Source organism: Suncus etruscus, chromosome 20 (genome assembly GCF_024139225.1).
Source record: "Suncus etruscus isolate mSunEtr1 chromosome 20, mSunEtr1.pri.cur, whole genome shotgun sequence".
Classification (NCBI taxonomy): Eukaryota; Metazoa; Chordata; class Mammalia; order Eulipotyphla; family Soricidae; genus Suncus; species Suncus etruscus.
Genome location: NC_064867.1, coordinates 25,760,646 through 25,781,895, shown reverse-complemented (window position 1 = coordinate 25,781,895; position 21,250 = coordinate 25,760,646). Strand labels below are relative to the sequence as shown.

Genomic DNA, 21,250 nt, shown 5'->3' with positions numbered 1-21,250 from the left:
AAACCATTCGCATGACCTGGCAGAATATATAATGAAGATGGAATTTACAGCTCCAAAGCAGTTATGTTTTGGAAAATGAGTTTCTCCAAATTAAGGAAGATTTGGAGATGGAGAAACTATGCTGACTCTCACTTGTTCAAGCAAACAGATGCAGGTGGTGAGATTAAATCTTCCCATCTAGCCTGACAAGATAGAGGGGTGTCAAAAAAGAATCTTTGTGGACTATCAGATTTTCTAAATTCTGACATATAAACAGCTTTTCTAGGTGAATATTGAGGTTTTCCAAAACATGAACCCTTGGTCAAACAGATGAGCCATTAAGTAATACCGAATTGAGTTGAATTTGCAGAGAGCTTGAGATTTGGCAATATTACCGCGTATGTCACATAAAGTTATAGACTGCTTCCTTAGATTTTCAAAACATTTCCATTCTGTTATTTAATGAAAACAACTCTTAAGCATATTAATTGTAGGGGGCTGGAATTACCAGGAATGAACAAATAAATGGATGAAATAAATCTCATGTCCAATAAAGGAATAGGGTGAAGATGATGTCCAATAATCTACAACCTGTTGCTTGTCTCTCCAAAGTCCCTTCAGAGCTGGGCACACTTCTTCTACCCTGCCACTGCTACAGTACATGTAGCGATTTATATTCAGTCTTACCATGCTTCCTAAGGTCAATTATTCAAACACTTCACTTAGAAGAAGCTTTTATCATCTTTTTTCCACTTTTAAAGGCATGGGATATGCTTTTGGTAAAATTTCTAACAGTTTTTTCATTGCTGCCTCTTGCAACTCTGGAAGAAACTTTTTTATCTTGAAAGAATTTGGCCTTCTGAAATGCATCTTTGAGGAGAGCTTTTTGTGGCCCAGGTACAGAACTGTAACACAAAGAGAAACATCATAGGTATGTATAATGCCATTTCACCTTGTGAAAACTATTCATCTATCTTTCTCCCTAAATTAATTATTGTGTCTGTTCTATATTGCATTCTTCCTTGACAGTAATTTTAGTAAGATTATTACAGAATCTGGGGATTTACACAGGGTAGATATACCTGAAACTCATGAATTAAAATATCTTGTTAAAGTTGCAAAAATTCTTTCAGCAATAAAGTTTTTTTCACAGGACATGATGCACTCAGAATAAAAAGAAACTCCTGATTATTCAGATTGGGATTTAACTCAGAAGAGTGTTTAATATATAATAGACACTCAAAATAGGATGTGTGTAGTGAAAACACAAATACATTTGTTCTTTCTTCAATCCAACTGTTTATTACCTGCTTTTGGGGGGGGGGTCACTATGTTAAGTACAGGGCCACTGTGTGAAATTCAGGGAGTCAGAAATGTGCTTTGTCTGGCCAGCACAAAGTCTTGCCTGAAAGTCTTGGGTAACCCAGCAATGAAGGTCACCTGCACTCAGACTTTTTTGGAAACAGGCATAAATCAGAGACCCATACAAGTGCCAGTTAGAAGTTCTAGACAGTAAACAACGCTTTCTGTGCCAAAGGATTAGGGCTAAGATCTGTACTAGCCATTAGCTGTTTTATTTCTCTAAAACTTTATTTACTAATTGATAATTTCATTGATTGGTTTTTGGGCCACACTCAGTGGTGCTCAGAGGTTATTCCTGACTCTGCACTCAGAAATCGCCCCTGGCAGGCTGGGGGACCATATTGGTGCTGGGAATCGAATTGGATCCCTCCTGGGTCAGCCATATGCAAGGCAAATGCCCTACAGCTGTGCTCTCTCTCCAACCCCTAGCCTATTAGACACCTGAAATATTACTGTGATAGAACAACATATTTTTAATTTAATGGAAAGTTTGTGGCTACTGTATTGTATGGTGCAGAAAGGAGACCATTTAAGACAATCTTGTTTAAATGGGGAAGGGTCTTTAGGCCTCATGTTTAGGGGCTACTCCTGGCTCTCTGCTCTGGGGTCACTCCTAGCAGTGCTCTGGGAATATATATAGTCCTGGGGTCTTGGCTACATGACAATAAGCACCCTAATTCTTCTACTATCTCTCCAGCCCAATACTTAAAAGGTGTTGTCGTGGAAGGAGCTTTGGTTCTGAAAATATTCTTTTTTTAAATTTAGTCACCATGAAATGACAGTTATTCATGACTGGGTTTGAGGCATACAATGTGAAAATATTCTTATATTGTAGCTCCTCAGCTTACTAGACTTTTTTGCTTGAGTTATCTCTTGTTTCTTCAGGCATAAAATAGGGATATAAACAATTTACATTGTGAGCAAGAGCAAAAACACCTTAAATTAGGTTCATGTTGCAATTGCTTGATGGGAAAACATGTATTCAGGGGTAAAAGATTAGTGAAAGTGGAGACTATACCCCAACTCCTGCTACCAAGTCTAATGTGATTTTGATGAAACTATATTCTAAAATATTAAAATATTTTAGATACCAAACTATTTCAAATATACTAAGATATCTAAAAACTAAAATATTATTTTAGAATACTAAGGATATTCTAAAATTCTAGAATTTAGAATACTAAGGAGTTTTGAAAAAAAAGAATACTAAAGAGTTTCTAGAATATTATAGAGTATTGTTTAGAATATTATGGAGAATTATCAAGAAACTTGGGAATCAAAGAGATAACACAGTAGGTAACTGCTTGCCTTGTAAGGGTTTGACCTGGCCTGCACCACATTTATAGTCCAATAAATCTGAGCCAGTAGTGGTGCCTGAGCACAGATCTAGGTATGCCCTTAAAACAAGAGAGACTGGGGCTGGAGAGATAGCACAGTGGCGTTTGCCTTGCAAGCAGGGTCCCAGGACCAAAGGTGATTGGTTCAAATCCCGGCGTCCCATATGGTCCCCCGTGCCTGCCAGGAGCTATTCCTGAGCAGATAGCCAGGAGTAACCCCTGAGCATCGCCGGGTGTGGCCCCAAAATCGAAACAAACAAACAAACAAAAAACAAGAGAGACGAAGAAGGAAGTAAAGAAGAGATGGGGGAATGGAAGGAGGGAAAGAAAGAAGAAATTAAATTTGGAAAAGTAAAATGATAAATATAAAAATTCCCTGGAGAAGGGTGCAGATTCTGCCACATTAGCTCTTTTTTGTTTTTGTTTGTTTGTTTGTTTTGGGGGGGTGCTTTTGGGCCACACCAGGTGATGCTCAGAGGTTACTCCTGGCTATGCACTCAGAAATTGCTCCTGGCTTAGGGGACCATATGGGACGTCGGGGATGGAACCAAAGTTTGTCCTGGTTCAGCCACATGAAAGGCAAATGCCCTAACACTGTGCTATCACCCCCACATTAATTTTTTATAAGTACTTTTAGAATGCATGAGAGAATCTGGAAGCATAGCAAGAGACAACTTAGCATTACTAATAAGCCTCAGAGAGGAGCTGACTTGCAGTTAAAAAAGATTTAGAACTACAAGACATTGAGGCAGAGAATTGTAAAATTCATTTGAACACATTTCTTATGTTTTTTTTTTTTTTATCCTTACCCAACCTGAAATCTCTCTCCTTCACATGCACAATATGTAGAAAAGGAGTAAGGCAGAGCTAGTACAGCAGGTACAGCTTGCCTTGTATCCTGCCAACTTGGGTTCAATACTTGGCATCTCATATAACTCCTCTTAGCACTGCCAGAAATAATTCCTGAGTACAGAGCCAGGAGTGACCCTGAGATATGTCAGCTGTGGCCCAAAGTCCAAAAAAGAAAGAAAACACAAAAGAAACGGATTAAGGAAATGAGAAGACAATAGAGATAAAGATCCCAGTGATTTTAAATAGTTAGAGACTGATCCCAGTGGTCAATCTCTCAGATTCATCACATTTCTTTTTCATCTGTAAAGATACAGGGAGGAGGGAGATTTGGGACATTGGTGATGGGAATGTTGCACTGGTGAAGGGGGGGTGTTCTTTACATGATTGAAACCCAACCACAATCATGTTTGAAATCAAGGTGTTTAAATAAAGATATTAATAAAAAAAAAGATACAGGGATGAAGAGGTCACTAAGTCAACAAAGTGAAGCCTTTTAATGTTGAAAAAAATCCCAATGCTTTAATGCACCAACTGAAAATGATTCTGAAACTGTCACAGTGTATGTCTATCCTTGAAATACCATCTTGATCCCCAAACTTCTTCCAGTTACTAAGCATCACAGCTATGACCATATTTTAAATATACAATTCCTCCACTCCTTTCAACTTTTGCTCTTTCCTATTTTTAATTTTCCCTGTGTTTGGAACTGCTTCTAAAAGCATGGCGTTGCTATTATTTCCCCTAATAATAAAATAGAATAAGTATTTTTATTTCAAGAAGGGTGAACCATAATGAATAAAATATACATGAATTCTATGTTTTTATAGTGTTGTACATTAGAGTTTGATAAGAATAACTGGATAAGAATATTTGGGAATCATACAGACTTTCTTTTCCCCCCTATTCTTTATTGATCAAATACTTCCCAGAAACTGTTACTCCAATTATATGTAGTCAAGATAAACACTAAAAAATATGGTCAACTTACTTTACAACTTATGCCTTGTTCCCATAAAACTTATAGAAGGAAATATTGTGGTAATAAGATAAAAAAAGAAGGGGCTGGGACTAACTAGATTTCTGTTCTTTGGGGCTTTGGGGGGTGGGTGGGATCACAACTGGTAGTGCTCAGGGGTTACTCCTGGCTCTGCAATTTGAAATAGCTCCTGGCAGGCATGGGAGATCATTTGTGATGCCAGGATTCCAACCACCATCAGATGCCCCACTGCTGTGCTATCTATCTCTCCAGCCTGGTTTCTGTTTTTTTTTTGTGATCAAGTTCTTCCCTCTTTGTGAATAAAGAAGAGTTAGACCGACTGCATTAGATAGAAAATACAAGCCTGATTACTTCTCTTTTCAGAATCCTTATTACACATTTTGTGGTGTGTCCAGAATACATCTTGGAAAGTAGAATAACAGATGTATTATTCATATGACATCCACTACTGCCTATATTTATAATTCAGTTTTTTTTGTCTCTGGCTCAACACTGCTTTAAAGTTAATTTCTTCACCTGCTCAGAGGTTATTCTTGGTTCTGTGTTCAGCAATCATTCTTGGCAGGTTTGGGGGACCAGGCAGGATGCAGGGGATCAAATCCTGGTTGGCCACTTGCAAGGAAAATGCCTTACTGATGTGCTATAGCTCTGGCCCTACTTTAATGTCTTGACCAGTGCTTTTCTGATTAGAGAGAGCAACAAGCAGGTGAATTTCTGTCTTTTATTGCCTACATTTCTCTAAATGCTTAGCATGAGGCTGTCCTGCAGTCTGACCATCACTGGCCATCTGTTCCTTGAGTTGCTAGTGGTTTGGTTTTGTTACTTTTCTGTTCCAACTAATAAGAATAAGCTTCTTTTGATATCTCTCAGAATCTCATAGAAAATTATATAATTATTTTTGAGCTAACTTAACATTAATTTTAGTATAACATGACAAAATTATACTTTTAAAGTTCAATATAATTTTATATTAATGTCTAGTAGTTTAAAATTTTACTTTATTTTTTGTTTGTTCTCATTTCTTTTTCCGTAGTTACAAAGTTGTTTATGCTTGAGCTTCAGTCATACAATGTACAACACCCTTCACCAGTTCATATTTTCCACTGCAATGTCTCCAGTTTCTCTCCTGCCCTCCCCCATGTCCTCTCCCCTGCTTGCCTCTGAGGTAGACATTTTTCCTCTCTTTCTCTTCCTCTTTTTGTGTTTTGCAATATTATTACTGAAGAAGTATCATGTGGAAAACTTTATCTCCTTATAGTGCCTAGTTCTTGTCCAGAGTGATCCTTTCCAATTATTATTGTCATAGTGATCCCTTCTCTGCCCAGCTGTACTACCTTGCTATTTGTGGCAAAAATTCCTACTATCATCTTCGTTTTTTTTTGGGTCACACTCGGCAGTGCTCAGGCATTACTCCTGGCTCTATGCTCAGAAATCGCTCCTGGCAGGCTCGAAGGACCATATGGGATGCCGGGATTCAATCTACCATCCTTCTGCCTGCAAGGCAAACTCACCACCTCCATGGTATCTCTCCGGCCCCTATCATCTTCTTCTTAAGGACTTCATTCTGATACCTGCAGGTCCATCTTTATGCAGACCTACTACTACCTAGTAGTTATTTTTTCTCTTTTAATCTTGCATACTCTTCACTTCTCTTGAATAGCATAGGAAGGGAATCTCAGAAGTAGCTGAGACCCTTTTGCATTACAGATTTTTGTTTGTTTCTTAGAGAAGGAAACACACTTTCAAGAAATTCAAAGATAAGTCTCCATTCCTGAGCCATTTAGATACTTGGGGAAAGCAGTGTCCTTGAATATTTAGAACCGCTTGGAAAAGGGGGGCAAGAAATGTGTTAGAAAAAAGGGGGGCAAGAAATGAAGCTCCACCCCGCTGAAATTGTACTTCAAACAACATGCAATAGTGAGTGGTCTCTAAAAATGCTTTTTAGTTTGTATAGGTACGAGCTGACATCTGCCTTTGCATCAGGAAACAGTTGTATCCAAGGTAATTCAAGTGCGAGGCTTATTTCTATACTACCAGCCTCTTGCAGCAGGGGGCGCCCTGCTCTTGGTGGAGATTTAGCAGCCCAGTTTCAAATGTGACTTCAGAAGCATCTGGTGCTGGACAGTTCCCCCACTTCTAGGCGCTGAGGACTTTGTGGAGGTTAGAAACTTGTGGAAGTTTGTACTTTCTAAGGGGCACACATCCCATTCTTGCCCTGTTTTCACCAAAAAATACCCGCAGGGCACAATAAACATAAACAGACATCCAGCCAAAGCCATCTGCTTTTTGAAATTCCAGGTAATTGCCACCTATCTGATTTTAGGTGTGTGTGTGTGTGTGTGTGTGTGTGTGTGTGTGTGTGTGTGTGTGTGTGTATGTAGATACAAACATGGTTCATTCCTTAAACATTCTCTTTACTTGTTTTTAATCGTCTGATTTTTAAAAATACAAACATATAAGTATTTTATAAAGTACTTAAGAAATATAAAGGTATGAGATATGTGTATTCTTTTGTTTGTTTTTGGGGATGCAGGATACACCTGGTGGTTCTTACAGCTTACTCCTGGCTCTGCACTGAGGAATCATTTTTTTGTTTTGTTTTGTTTGTTTTTTGGGGTCACACCTGATGGTGCTCAGGGATTTACTCCTGCCTCTACACTCAACAATTGCTCTTGGCAGGTTCAGGGGACCATATAGGATGCTGGGATTTGAACCACCATCCATCCTGGGTTGGCAAATGCAAGGCAAATGCCCTATCGCTGTGCTATTGTTCTGGCCTTAAGGAATCACTCTTGGCAAGCTTTGAAACTTTATGAAGTGCTGGGAGTCGAACCTGGGTTGGTGGCGTGTAAGGCAAATTTCCTACCCTCTGTACTATCACTCTAGCCTAGATATTGTATATTATTTGTATATTATCAAACTATAAAAGCAATATCTCTTTGTTGATGTTCATGTATTGTATATCTCATCACTAAATCCTACTCATTTCTTTCTTTAGAAATAATCTGTTCTATTTTTTCCATAACATTTGAAGAATAGTGTTTAGCCTATTAGTTTTTAGAGTTTAAACAGTTTGCCTATGTAGAGATATGATCAATAGAATTGAGACCTGAGTAGGCTGGAACTACTGGACAATGAAGGTGGGATCTTGACACTCTGGAGGAAGGAATGGAATAGCAGCAATGCAAAAATAAAACAATAATTTCACTATTTTGTCAACTGGAGGAAGGAATGGAATAGCAGCAATGCAAAAATAAAACAATAATTTCACTATTTTGTCAACTAGTAAAATGAATTTATAGTAAAATATACTATGTATTTAAAAAAAATTCCCTAATACAGAAAACTCTCTAAATGATGAGGAACCCTCCACATTTTGACATGTATCATTTTTATAATTATGCAATTTAAATTACTTTTTAAAATGATGACATTAGTCATTTAAAAGCATGATTTAATTTGAAACTATGAGATTTGAATTTTTCTTCTTTTTTTTTCGGGGGGTGGTGGGAATCACACCTGGCAGCACTCAGGGGTTACTTCAGGCTCTATGCTCAGAAGTCACCCCTGGCAGGCACAGGGGACCATATGGGATCCCAGGAATTAGAACCACCGTCCTTCTGCATGAAAGGCAAATGCCTTACCTCCATGCTATTTCTCCGGCCCCAAGTTTTTCTTATTATTTAACTTAATTGCATTGTGATCAATGCAATTTGGATGGTATGATTCCAGTTGTTAGATATTTTCTTGACACTTGCTTAAAAGATAAAAATTGCCTAATGAGTACCTGCGACTACTCTACTTTGATTCAAGAGTAGTAATTAGTTTTCCCCTGCCATTCCCAGTATTCTATAGGTTAATAGCTCAATTTTTCTATTCAGGGGGCTGTCTGGAGTCCATTAAGACAATTTTGTTACTTATAATTAACTATGTCGTTGCTAGTTTTGTCTGCTTAATCTTTCAACATTCAAACTCATGTACTCAAATCTCCAACTCAAAATGGCATTCCGATGGCCATATTTCCCTCTTGTAAAAGTCAATGTGCACTTTATATGTTGTAAGGAAATTTCATTACCCTCCTACAAATTTAGAATTGTAACTTTTTCATAGATTGAATCTCTAGTTGTCATGTGTTGATGTTTTTAAGGGCAGTAGTTGATGTAATTTTAAGGAGTGATGATACTTTTCCTGGAATGGCAGCTGGACTGAGACCTGAACTCCTGGCCTGGGATACTATGCCCTCCTGGAACTGACAATTGTCCTAACTATAGAAAGGAAAAGTCAGGCAATTAGCTTGGGCCAGGTTAATAGCCAGGCAGAGCATGCCAACAAGCTGGGAGACCAGAGGCCAGGGCCGTGACTAATATATAGCATCAGCAAGATGCAATTTGACACCCCCCCCCACTCTGATGTTAAAGATTGACCTGGAAGCCAAAGCTAATGATGTTTCTAGTCCTTTCCTTCTCCCCACCTCTTCCCACCCCTACACCAGACTGCTGGGCTAAATTGTGGATCTCTACAATGAGTAGTGTGGTGACTCTTTTTTTTTTCCTTTTTTTAGGCCATACCTGGTGGCACTCAGGCAACTCTCTCCTGGCTCTGTGCTCAGAAATTACTCCTGGTAGACTCAGGAGACCATATGAGATGCTGGGTGGATTGAACTTATGCCCTACTATTTGTGCCACTGCTCTGGCCCCTGATGTGTATATTTTTTGAATGACTTTTTAAAAGATAATCCTGGATTATAGCAAGTTGAATTTAGTAAAGAATCCACAAGTTGTAGAGAGATAGTACAGTGGTTAAAGTGTTTGTTTTGTACACATCTGACTAGATAGGATCCCCAGCCCCTCATACAGTCTCTGAGTCTAAACCTTACAGGAGTAAGTCATAAGCAGAACCATATTAATTATACCCCTACTTTCCCCACAAAAAACAAATAAACAAATTTGCAAGTATATAATAGTGCTCTGAATTTTAAACCTTATAGATCATCTATGTAAGAAGTATTAAATATTCTTTATTTGCTATCATACATAAATCGCACTGTATGATTTTATTAAGTAAATGAAGTCTTAAAATAAAAGGTTAATATTTTAGATTCAGAAGATTTTTAATTAAATTGGCATAATAAAGAATATAAATATAAAAATGAACATTGCCTGCTCATCTTTTATCTCTTGTTACCAGGCTGATGAAAACAACTTGAAATAGAGCCAGTCTTCTGTGTGATGAGACAGTGAAAGAATTTTTATCAGTATTTAAAAAAATGGAACTGGGAGAGATAAATAGAGTTGGGAGGTAGCTTAATCACAGAGCACATACCTTGCATATGTGAAACCCTGGGCTCCATTCCTGGAACTTCAAAAATGTATATATGTACCTATCAGCTATATAAGCTTAAGTATAAAACCAGTCTTCTATTGGTTATGAGGAATCATTATTCACCATCTCAGAAAGCTGACATAATCAGTCAAGTCCAATATTAACTATTAATTTGGGGGGGGAGGTCTGGTCACACTCAGTGATGCTCAGAGGTTACTCTGGGCTCTGCACTCAGGAATTAGTCCTGATAGTGCTTAGGGTAACATATGAGTTGCTGGAATTAAACCCCGGTAGGCCACTTGCAAAGCAAACATCCTACCTGCTGTCCTATCTCTCTGGTCATAGTGCAACAAGCATATCTAAATCAGGACTGTCCACCAAGAATATTTGATCATTCTGGTAAGTGAGATCAAGTTAATGAAATCTATTTATGGCCCATATTCAAAGTCATGAGATCTCTGTGATCTAATAATACATATGACAGTGTCAACGCTTCCACATTAGTAACTCTTTGGAGTTAAGCTATCCACTTTGCCTTGTCTGAACTTGGGCAGCCTGCAAATATCATTTATGTCTGAGGGATGTACTTTTGGAATTTTATAAACCCTTCTGCAGTGTCTGGTCTCCTGAGGTTCTGCCTTTGTTCACAACATCTGAGCTACCCTCAGAGCACCTCACAATTACACCTGCCTTTTGCCCAATCAGAGGATAGTGGCCCTTGGGCTCAGTCTCATTTGTGCTTTCTCTTCTCATACTGGCACTAGGACAAGTCAAAACAGAATCTTTGTCATACTCAGCATGATCTATCTTAAATGGCTCTTTCCTCCTGTGTGGCACAAATGCTCTGTGCAAAAAAAAGCATTTGTTTCTGTTTTGTTTTTGGACCACATCCAGTGGTGCTCAGGGCTTACTCCTGGCTTGCTATTCAGGGAGGTTTGGGGAACCATAGGGATGCTGGGGATCTAATCTGGGCCTGCTGTATGCACAGCAAGTGCCCTACTTAATGTATTATCACTCCGTTCCTCAAAAAGTTTGGTTTCAAGAGTGTATTTTCTTCAAGCAGTGCATATTTCTATATATAGAGATACCTCAACTTGCTTTGAAAAGATATTTTCCTGGTGTATTCCCATAATTTTGCTTTACACTTTTTACCTTTCTTTATTTGGTATCTCACTCGAAAGCAGTTTGTTTTATTATAGTGTAGGTTACATGGCTGTAATAGTGTTGACATGGATGGTATTAGTGTATACAGCTTCTTCACCTCAACACCATCATAGCACTTGTTCTCCACCAGATTTTTCTCCTTCCCTCCCTCCTTCCCTCCCTCCCTTTCCTTCCCTCCCTCCCTTCTCTCCTTCCTTCCCTCCTTCCCTCCTTCCTTCCTTCCCTCTTTCCCTCCCTTCCCTTCCCTCCCTCCCTTTCTTCCCTCCTCTCCCTTCCCTCCTCTCCCCTCCCCTTCCTCCCCTCCCCTTCCTTCCTCCTTCCTTCCTTCCTCCCTTCCTTCCTCCCTTCCTTCCTTCCTTCCCTCCTTCCTTCCTTCCTTCCTTCCTTCCTTCCTTCCTTCCTTCCTTCCTTCCTTCCTTCCTTCCTTCCTTCCTTCCTTCCTTCCTTCCTTCCTTCCTTCCATCCGTCTGTTTTTGGGCCACACTCAGCAGCACTCAGCGATTACTCCTTGCTCTGTGCTCAGAAATTACTCCTGGTAGGCTTGGGGGAACCATATGAGATGCTGGGGATCAAACCTGGGTCAGCCACATGCAAGGCAAAAAGCCCTGTGCTATCACTCTGACCCCACTTTACAATTTCTTAAGCTCATTAAATGCTGGCTTGTTAGAGCCATGTCTGGACAATGTTCTTCTATTGTGATCATTAATATATTTAAAGGATTTAATTGAGATGTTTTGCTTTGTACCCTCTCTTTGTTTGTTCTCTTTTAAACTAAACTAAAATTAATATTCACTTATGTTACTATTCCATTTTCCTTTTTCCTTTTTTTGATAGTTAAATACCAAGATCTATTTTTTTATTTAAATCTTCAAATTTTTTTATTTTGTATCTTTGGGTACAACATGTGTATCTGCTATTTTTATTGGATATTTTAAAGAGAATCTAAAATCTTTCAACATTAGTCTTTCAGTTCAAACACAACTTTCTAGAACTTTTTTGTTTGTTTGTTTGTTTGTTGTTTTGTTTTTTGGGCCACACCCAGCAGTGCTCAGGGGTTACTCCTGGCTGTCTGCTCAGAAATAGCTCCTGGCAGGCACGGGGGACCATATGGGACACCGGGATTCGAACCAACCACCTTTGGTCCTGGATCGGCTGCTTGCAAGGCAAACACCGCTGTGCTATCTCTCCGGGCCCTTTCTAGAACTTTTTTTTTTTTTTTTCAGAATTCAAAGTGGTATTTATTTAAATGTTGATGGTGAATATTTTGCATCCCATCCAGAGCTTCTAAAGGTCTAGGTCTAGGTCTATACCCCACTCTTATTTTCTTTTTTTTTTTTTTAATTTTTATTTTTTTATTTAAACACCTTGATTACATACATGATTGTTTTTGGGTTTCAGTCATGTAAAGAACACCACCCATCACCAGTGCAACATTCCCATCACCAATGTCCAAGTCTCCCTCCTACCCACCCAACCCCCGCCTGTACTCTAAACAGGCTCTCCATTTCCCTCATACATTCTCATTATAAGGAAAATTCAAAATGTAGTTATTTCTCTAACTAAACTCATCACTCTTTGTGGTGAGCTTCCTATGGTGAGCTGGAACATCCAGCTCTTTTCACTTTTGTGTCTGGAAATTATTATTGCAAGAATGTCTTTCATTTCTCTTAAAACCCATAGATGAGTGAGACCATTCTGCGTTTTTCTCTCTCTCTCTGACTTATTTCACTCAGCATAATAGATTCCGTATACATCCATGTATAGGAAAATTTCATGACTTCATCTCTCCTGACAGCTGCATAATATTCCATTGTGTGTATGTTTTAACTCCATTTAGCTTACTGTTACTACCATTGTCTGTTTTATTTATTGGTGACTTTAACCCAAGGCTTCATATATACCATGTATGTGCTGTCCCCATTTTTATTTTCACTTTAATGCTCACATTTATTTTTTAAACAATTTTCCCTTCCTATGATTAAATAATAGATATTTCTTAATATTTATACTCTTAATACAATTGATTTTTTCCTGTTAAATCTACTCGACATCAAGTGTTTTATTGTCAGAACTTCTAAAGATATTTTTGAAACAGTACATATTAGTACTATTTTAAAATACACTTATTTGGGGGAATAAAATACTATCAATTTTTTAATTTGTTTCTGGGCCAGACATAGCTGTCTGGCCAGATATAGCCCAGACATGGCCAGGACTTATTCCTGGCTCTGTGCTTAAGGATTACTTCTACTGAGGTGCCAGAGATTGAGCCTGTGATGACTGTGCAAGGCACACACCTTTCTTGCTATATTATCGTTCTAGCCACCTGACAAATATTTAATAGTTACTATTTCTGTGTCCTTATCCTTCCTTCCATGACAATTTTTCTTATGTGAAGGATATACTTTAGAAGTTCCTTTAGCAATGGTCTTTATTGTGTGTGTGTGTGTGTGTGTGTGTGTGTGTGTGTGAGAGAGAGAGAGAGAGAGAGAGAGAGAGACAGAGAGACAGAGAGAGATGTGATTTCTGTTTATTTGAAATAGTTTTTCTATTGCTAGTATTTTTCCATCTTCCTTTCTTCCCTTCTTCCTTTTTCCTTTAATTTTTTTCATTTCCTTCCTTCCTTTTGATTTTTATTTCTGCTTCCTTCCTTTTCTCTATCTCTCTCTTTCTCTTCTTCCTTTCTTCTCTCTGTCAATCCCTCCCTCCCCACACCCAACACCTGGTTGTGCTCAGGGCTTACTCTTGGCTCTGTGCTCAGCAATCAGTTATCAATTCTAGTGGTGGTCTAGATTGCATATAGTTTGAGAAATTAAATTTGGGCTGGCCACATGCAAGGCAAGAGTCTTATCCATTCTTCTATCTATCTGGCTCCTTTTTACCATTCCTTCATTTTATTTTAATTGAGATTTTGTGGTTCACAGTATTGTTTAACAATGGTATCTCATGCACATAATTTCAACACCACACCAATCATCAGTGTACCTACATTCCTAGATTCCATTTCTTAAAAAGAATGTCCTAAATAGTTTTTGTGGCCTTCACTATTGCCACTGATATTTAGAGTTTCTTTGTAGATCGTCCAGTGTCTCTAACTTCCTTTAAAATATTGTTTTTTGGATTTTGCCTTTTACTACTGTAATTATTTTCTATTTATGATATTACATCTCATTGGTCAACAGTTGAAAATCATTGAATGACCTTCCCATTGCTACCATCTTGCTACTTGTGTGTGGTGTTTACATATATAAGAACACATGTGAATACTAACATGTTTTCGTATGTACATACACACAAACTATCTTATTTCCTGTTAGAAAAATTACCTGAAAATAGGCTGTAGCTATTATACATGTTATTTTAAAATCTGCATATAAAAATCTTTTTTTAAGGATAAAAATACTTCCCTCATTCATTCACATTGTTATGATAGTTGAAGTAGAAAGCCTGTCTCAAATACAGGTAGGGGTGAAGTGGAGTGGAGGGAAATTTAGAGCATTGATGGTGGGAAAGTTACACTGGTGAAGGTGGGTGTTCTTTATCTGACTGAAACCCAACTACAATCATGTTTTTAATTAAGGTGTTTAAATAAAGATATATTAAAAAGAATAAAAATACTATCTTTTGAATAGATACTTGCTTAACACACCCCATCTTGAGTTCAACTTTCAGAGCCACATACAAATACTGCCAAGAGCACAAATCTAGGATTAAGCCTGGTGCACTACTGATTGTGGCACAACGCAAACAAAACAATTTTTTAATAATACTACACCCATTAAGGTTTTCATAAGTGAGCCCACCTAAATCAAAATACTCAACACTGTTTGAAATTTCTTAATAGCTACAAATGTTATTTGTATAAACTCCTATTTTACTTGGTCTAAGATCCAAAATTTACACCATGATTATATCTATGGTTATGTCACTCATTGTTTCTTTAGAATAATACCCACTATCTCTATTGCTTTTGACTTCAACCTTTTAAAGGAAATAGGCCTTCTGTTTTGAAGAACACTGAATATTTTGGAATCGCCCAGTGGTTTCCTCATTAGTGCACTGTGCTCAAACATTCCAGCAAGAGTCTCTCATAGCTGATGTTATCTCCCACTGTCTCACCTCAGGAACCTCCTAAAGCCAGCTGGCTGCCACCATCAAAAGGTACATTTTTCCTTTTTGTGATTAACAAACATTAAGCAAGTGATTCTGTGAAACTAAATAGTTTGTGATAACCTGTCATCCACAGTTTTTGGCATTTTTTTTTTAATCCCACCCTGACTCACAAGTTGGTAATTTGCCAATTCTACCATTCTTCGATATTTATTTACAAGTAAAAAAATTATCTCTACCAAAAAATTTAACAAAATCTTTATTCCATCACCCCCAACATTTGGGACATAAATATGGTCTTATATAGTTAAAAAATTCAATGATATAAAAATTGTCTTTGTTATTTTTCCTATGTTCAGTACATTCTGGGGTAATAGTACACTTCCCTTGCTTCAACCCAACATTAAGAATTTTACTAAGGAGACTTGATATTTTTTTGTGGGGAACAATATTGAAAAATTGAGATATGAGCATCTGAGTATAAAAGATATGTTCATAGCTTTTGGTATACTCCTATTGGTTTTTTTTTTTTAATAACCAGGGATTTTTATTTTACCTGTAATGTAATACTATTGAGATATTTTTTAGTGCAATTTGACCATTTTTAATGACTCTGTTTCCTTAAATTGTATTTTAGTATCACATTGGAACAGGCTTTGGCCAAACAGGATGGGAAGAAGATGAAGATGAGGAAACAATATAGGAAAGAAGGAAAGAAGAGGGGTTCTGTCCCTGTATCAGGCAACCCTGACAGAACATACCTTCGCAACACTTGGGGAGATGTTTTGCCATTTGTAGAGCTGAGCCTGTTGCACTTTGTTTTGAAGTTTATTGGTGGGTATTTGTTGATTGCACCTAGGAAGAGAAATATCTCTGATGAGTCTCTTTCTCAAGATTCGTATTATTGCAATCAGCTCTGTATACCAAGTCTCCACTGATTTTAGTATTAATCAATAGTATCAACTAACTGGGTATATGATGAAAACACATTCCCAGAGGAGTCCTTCAAACTGGATTTAGAGAACATATGTCTACTGAATCTACCGGTGGAGTATTCAATTTCCTTTTCTGAGTACCAAGCTAGGACTAGCTCCTGAGCAATGCAGTGCTCTCTCCTCCCCGCAAAAAATCACACTGAGGATTTTGTGATAGCTTTTTAAGAATTTTAGAAATTCTAAAACTGGGCCACATGATACAGAATTATCCCTCATATGTGGGGTATAAAAAAACAGAGTGGAGGAATAAGGAACACCCAAAGACAATGGAAATAAAGAACATGAGAACTGGTATTCAGTGGGACTGAAACCCTCTCAAGTAAGTTGAGGGGACTGGGGGATAGGACATTAAGGGGTGACATCTAGGGTGAAGGGAATTGCTCAACCAGGAGGAAGTGGTGGTGCTAAAAGGTAGTAAAGTGTTATGTATGAAACCTTATCACAAATATATGAAAGCATTTCTCATAGAATTCTGCCCATTGGTGGTAAGTAAATGGTGGGGGCATTGGTGGATGGAAATGGATACTGGTGAAGGGGTTGGGTAGGAACATTATATGCCTAAAACCCAATTATGAATTGCTTTATAATTTAATAGTGACTAAATAAAAATTATATTACAAAAACCTGGGTCAGGCCCGGAGAGATAGCACAGCGGTGTTTGTCTTACAAGCAGCTGATCCAGGACCAAAGTTGGTTGGTTCGAATCCCGGTGTCCCATATGGTCCCCCGTGCCTGCCAGGAGCTATTTCTGAGCAGACAGTCAGGAGTAACCCCTGAGCGCCGCCAGGTGTGGCCCAAAAACCAAAAACCAAAACAAAACAAAACAAAACAAAAAACCAAAAAACAAAACAAAACAAAAAAACCTGGGTCCCAATGATATTTTCCCAAAAGCACTTTATTATTTTTATCCAGCCCTTCTCTCCATCTTTCTCTTTTCTCTGGGAATGGGAGGGTTTCAATTACCTAATACTATCATTTAAGTAATTACCATAAAATGACCTCAGGTGTTTGGGGAGTGGAGAAGAAAATTACATTTTTTTTAATTTGGTTTTTGGGCTACATCCAGGAGTGCATTAAGTGTACTGACTGTGTTCAAGTCATTCCTGGCATATTTGGGGGGCATATGGAGTGTCAGGGATATAACCCAGGTTGACAGAAGGCAATCCACTGTTGTATTGCTTGAGGTCCTAGGAAATTACATCTTAAATTGTCTTATGAGTGTTTCTCTAAGAGCTTCTCCAAGTGTTGATTTTATCCTTACAAATTATTATTCTCTCCTGAGTGACCACAAACCCCTTTCTTTTTTTTGTGCTTAGCTCCACTCTGACTCCTATTCCAGACATAGCCACAAAAATGTTATTTTGGGGACCATATAATTATGCACATTGCTCTCAGATTAGTGTTTGTATACTGAAAGGAGAGGTGCTTTCAAATACACACACATACAAACACTCACACATGCTTTTGCATTGTGATTTCAAGCACTGTGGCTGATATATATATATATATAACATTTTACCACCTTCAAGCTTCACTTTTTTCTCCTAGTGTTTCTACTATGTGAAAAAGGAAGTCTCTCTTTCCCTTTGCCAACCGCTGCTGTAAACATTCCATTTCAGTCTCCATTCGACATTTTAAACATTCCTGCAAATTCCTGGGCTCTTTCTCAGTAAAGGGAAGGTTACAGTTTTTGAATACCATAAATTTAGTCTCAGGCCCTGGGATCACAGGAGACTTCAAGGTAATGGGGTAGTACCTGGGCAGATGGTGAAATATAGAACCCAAAGGGTCTTTAATAAACACAGTTCCCAGAAGCCTAAGTGGAAATGGAAGATGTTAATCTTATTTTAGCAACACAAATGGGCTCCAAATTAACAAGACATCACTGAGAAACAAATGGCTATCCCTCTGATTCTGTTACATAAGAAACCAAAGCCCAGTTTTCCTATAAAATCCCACAAAACAAACAAACCAAAAATTCTGAGCCATACTCTTCGTTTCTACTTTTCAATACATTTTTTGTGTATCTTTTGAACAGTTCCAAGTCTGAGCATCTTTATTATTTACTACTTTTGTCCTTGAAATATTAAGAAACCTGGACCAATGCAAGAGATCCACTGTCACTATTTCTGAATTAGTAGGGTTTTTCTGGGCAACGAAGAAAATGCAGATTTTGATTCAGCATTTATTCTGTTTTTGTCATTAGCTACCAGGTAGGTGAGGTCAAGGCTCTGGGTCATAGACTCCCACTGGTAGTGGCAGAGGACAAAAGTATCTGACATCTGTCTCCTCTGTCCCAATACCCCAAGCTCCCCAGATCTCATCTGTACTGTCTAATCACTTCCTCTGCAGTTAAGTGGTCTCACTGTGTCATGTCAGGGGTGAGACCCCAACAACATTTCCCTTAACATATTGACACTAGGGCACCAATGGAGGCTCACATTTTGGATGTGGTTTAATTAACACAAATCATATTGCTCGTGCTCTTCAGCCTGCTCTGTTCACCTTCTCTGATCTGCAAGTGCTTTTGCCTCACAAAAATAACCAGAAACCTAATTGTGAACTTTTCCATTTTCAAGTTGCAATTCTCACCAGGCCTGCTGCTTTCCATAGTGAATTAGACATTTTCAAGGAACAGTCACTCCAAGAAATAGGACCTTTCTTTTTTGCACCTTTTTATGAATACCTGTTACCCTAATTACAGGCATCATAAAAAAGTTGTTAACAAGGCTAGAACAGTCTTGTGAAGCTCTATCATTCATTTTGACAGGTAAGATGGCACCTCCTAATATTTCAAAATCTGAATTTATAAAAACAAAGCCAAGGAGGGCTTAATTTTTCTCGGGCTCTCTCTTTTGGCATGTTAACATCTGAAACTTGCCATCCCAAGGCAGGGGGGTAAAACTCTATGCCAGGGTTTTGCCTTTGTAGCCCAAATTCAGGCTGTCACTTCATACCTTCAGGCTATCCCACTCCATGCAGGCAGCTGTGTGAGCAGCTGTGTGTTATGATTGCTTCTCCATAGGAACCAGAAGCATCAAAAAGATGAACCCAAAAAATAAATGCCTAGGAATTAGAGGTTTCCTTCACACCACCATCCATTATTACATCCTCTCCTTTCTGACACTGTAGTGCCTCACAGAGAAGAAGCTCCCAATAATTCAAGTCAACAATCCACCCCTTTTCTGGGAATACCACGTAGACTTATAATGTGTAAGCGAGAACAGATTTTATGACTTACGTCGAATTGAATTTACAAATGACTTCGCAAACTTCACACCATATCTGTGGTCAGGCTTATGAATTCGGCCAAGTTGGACTAAGTGGTGATCCAAAGGCTGGCTGGCTAGATCTTCCAACTCCTTATCATTCCAAGTTGGGCCAAGGGAGAAAACAAACAGGGCATAACCTTGACACTTGGCTCTGAAGGATTCCTTCTTTAATGTGTCCCTGTCCAAGGGACTGGTTTCCCCAGCAGAGATCACAAATATGACTCTCTGCCTTCTCAGATTGGGTGTCCCTGTAAAGATATTGTCCAGGGTCCACTGCAAGGCATGACCTATGAAAGCATCTCCATGTAACTGCTGGACTGAGTTCTCCAGGTGCCGCTTCATGCGATGTTTACTGTTGTAGGTGGTCAGGTTAAATTCGGTCCTTACGGGACTTTTGTGCATGTGGGGCCGGAAGTCAGGAGGAGCATAACTCACTAGGGCCACCCGATCTCCAGTGGTTGAGGTCTCGGGTTCTGGAGTGATTTCAAAGTGATCTAACAGTGACCCGAGGAATCCTCGGATGTCTTCAAATTCTAGACTACCCAGGTGCCAGGAGCTATCAAGAAGGATGGCAGCATCCACGTAGGATGGCGGAGGAGAGGGTCTAGTAGTTTGTTCCTCGCAGGAAGCATCAGGGTTACACACATCTGTAGACCATAAGTCACTTAGGGTTACTAACCAGAAATGGAGAGCAAAGAAAAGATAATATTATAAACATTTCCACATTTGGACAATGTGGGATCTTTGAAGTTAAAATAGTTACTAAATGACTTAGATATTAACAGCCAGATTTCCTAGTGCAGGATTTTTCTCTTATAGCCAAAACCACAAAGTTTTTAGTCATCATGTCTTGATTTCCCTTGAATGTTTTATGATATTTGAAAATTAGGCTGATTCCAATACAAATTTAATCTTGGCTGTGTTTTATGATTATGGAAATTGGAGTGGACAATTTAACTTAGATTCTAAGAGTATATCATGACATAAAGCTCATAGCGCTCTCTGTGCTCCTAATATACAGTTAGACTAATGGCCATAAACATTATGCTGATACCTATCTACTCTGAAAAGTTATCTGCTTTCAAAGAGTGAAGAACACCAATAACATTTTATTTCAATGAAGGTTGATAACTCAATGTCTCTCTGTACAGACATGAAGAATGAAGCTGTTGCTGATGTTTACATCTCCATGGTGCTGATTAGTTGAAAATTATGTGTGCTTGCTCTCTAAATGAATTTGAATATCGTATATTAATGTGCTTTCATAAAATATAAGGTCACTTTGATAAATATTCAAATCTCATCTGACAACAGAATATGTACTAATAAAAACAGTGATTTTTTAATTAAATCTGACCACGATGAATATTTAGAGTCATTAAAAAATGGAAATGGAAAGCTCACAGAGGTCACCTAATTTTAAAGAGACAGAGTCCAGATAAGTAAAAGTATTTTGCCAAGAATGACACAAGTATTTCCTGGCATATCTACAAATGAACTCAGAATTCTATGGTAAGAAACCATGTGGAACAGCAGTAGGGAGGCTGAGAGGCAGAAGGCCCAAGTTCAGAGCTTGTTCCCTTCACTGAATCAAGTACACAGCGTGCTTGGCCATACAACCACCAGATTTTGCACAAACTCCTCTCACACTCAGGCATTAGGATTTGATCCCTCCTGAAAGCCCTTCCAGGACTGACATTTTGGTTTTCTTTTTTTGGGGGCCTTAATGGAACAATTTTTTTCAGTTATTCTTTTTTTAAAATATCTTTATTTAAACACCTTGATTACGAATATGATTGTAGTTGGGTTTCAGTCATATAAAGAACTCCCACCTTCACTAGTGCAACATTCCCATCACCA

At 38.4% G+C, this 21,250-nt stretch overlaps 1 protein-coding gene across 1 annotated transcript in view; it reads right to left on the bottom strand.

Annotated features, from left to right (window-relative positions):
- Positions 1–697: 697 nt before the first annotated feature.
- Positions 698–21,250, bottom strand: part of LOC125998218 (collagen alpha-6(VI) chain-like) — a 126,923-nt gene continuing 106,370 nt past the window's right edge. Inside the window, exons 34-36 of the mRNA XM_049766485.1 lie at positions 19,360–20,037; positions 15,885–15,978; positions 698–884 (exon numbers count right to left, since the gene is read on the bottom strand). Coding sequence (XP_049622442.1) covers positions 698–884; positions 15,885–15,978; positions 19,360–20,037 — 959 coding nt within the window. The remainder of the gene's footprint in view (positions 885–15,884; positions 15,979–19,359; positions 20,038–21,250) is intronic.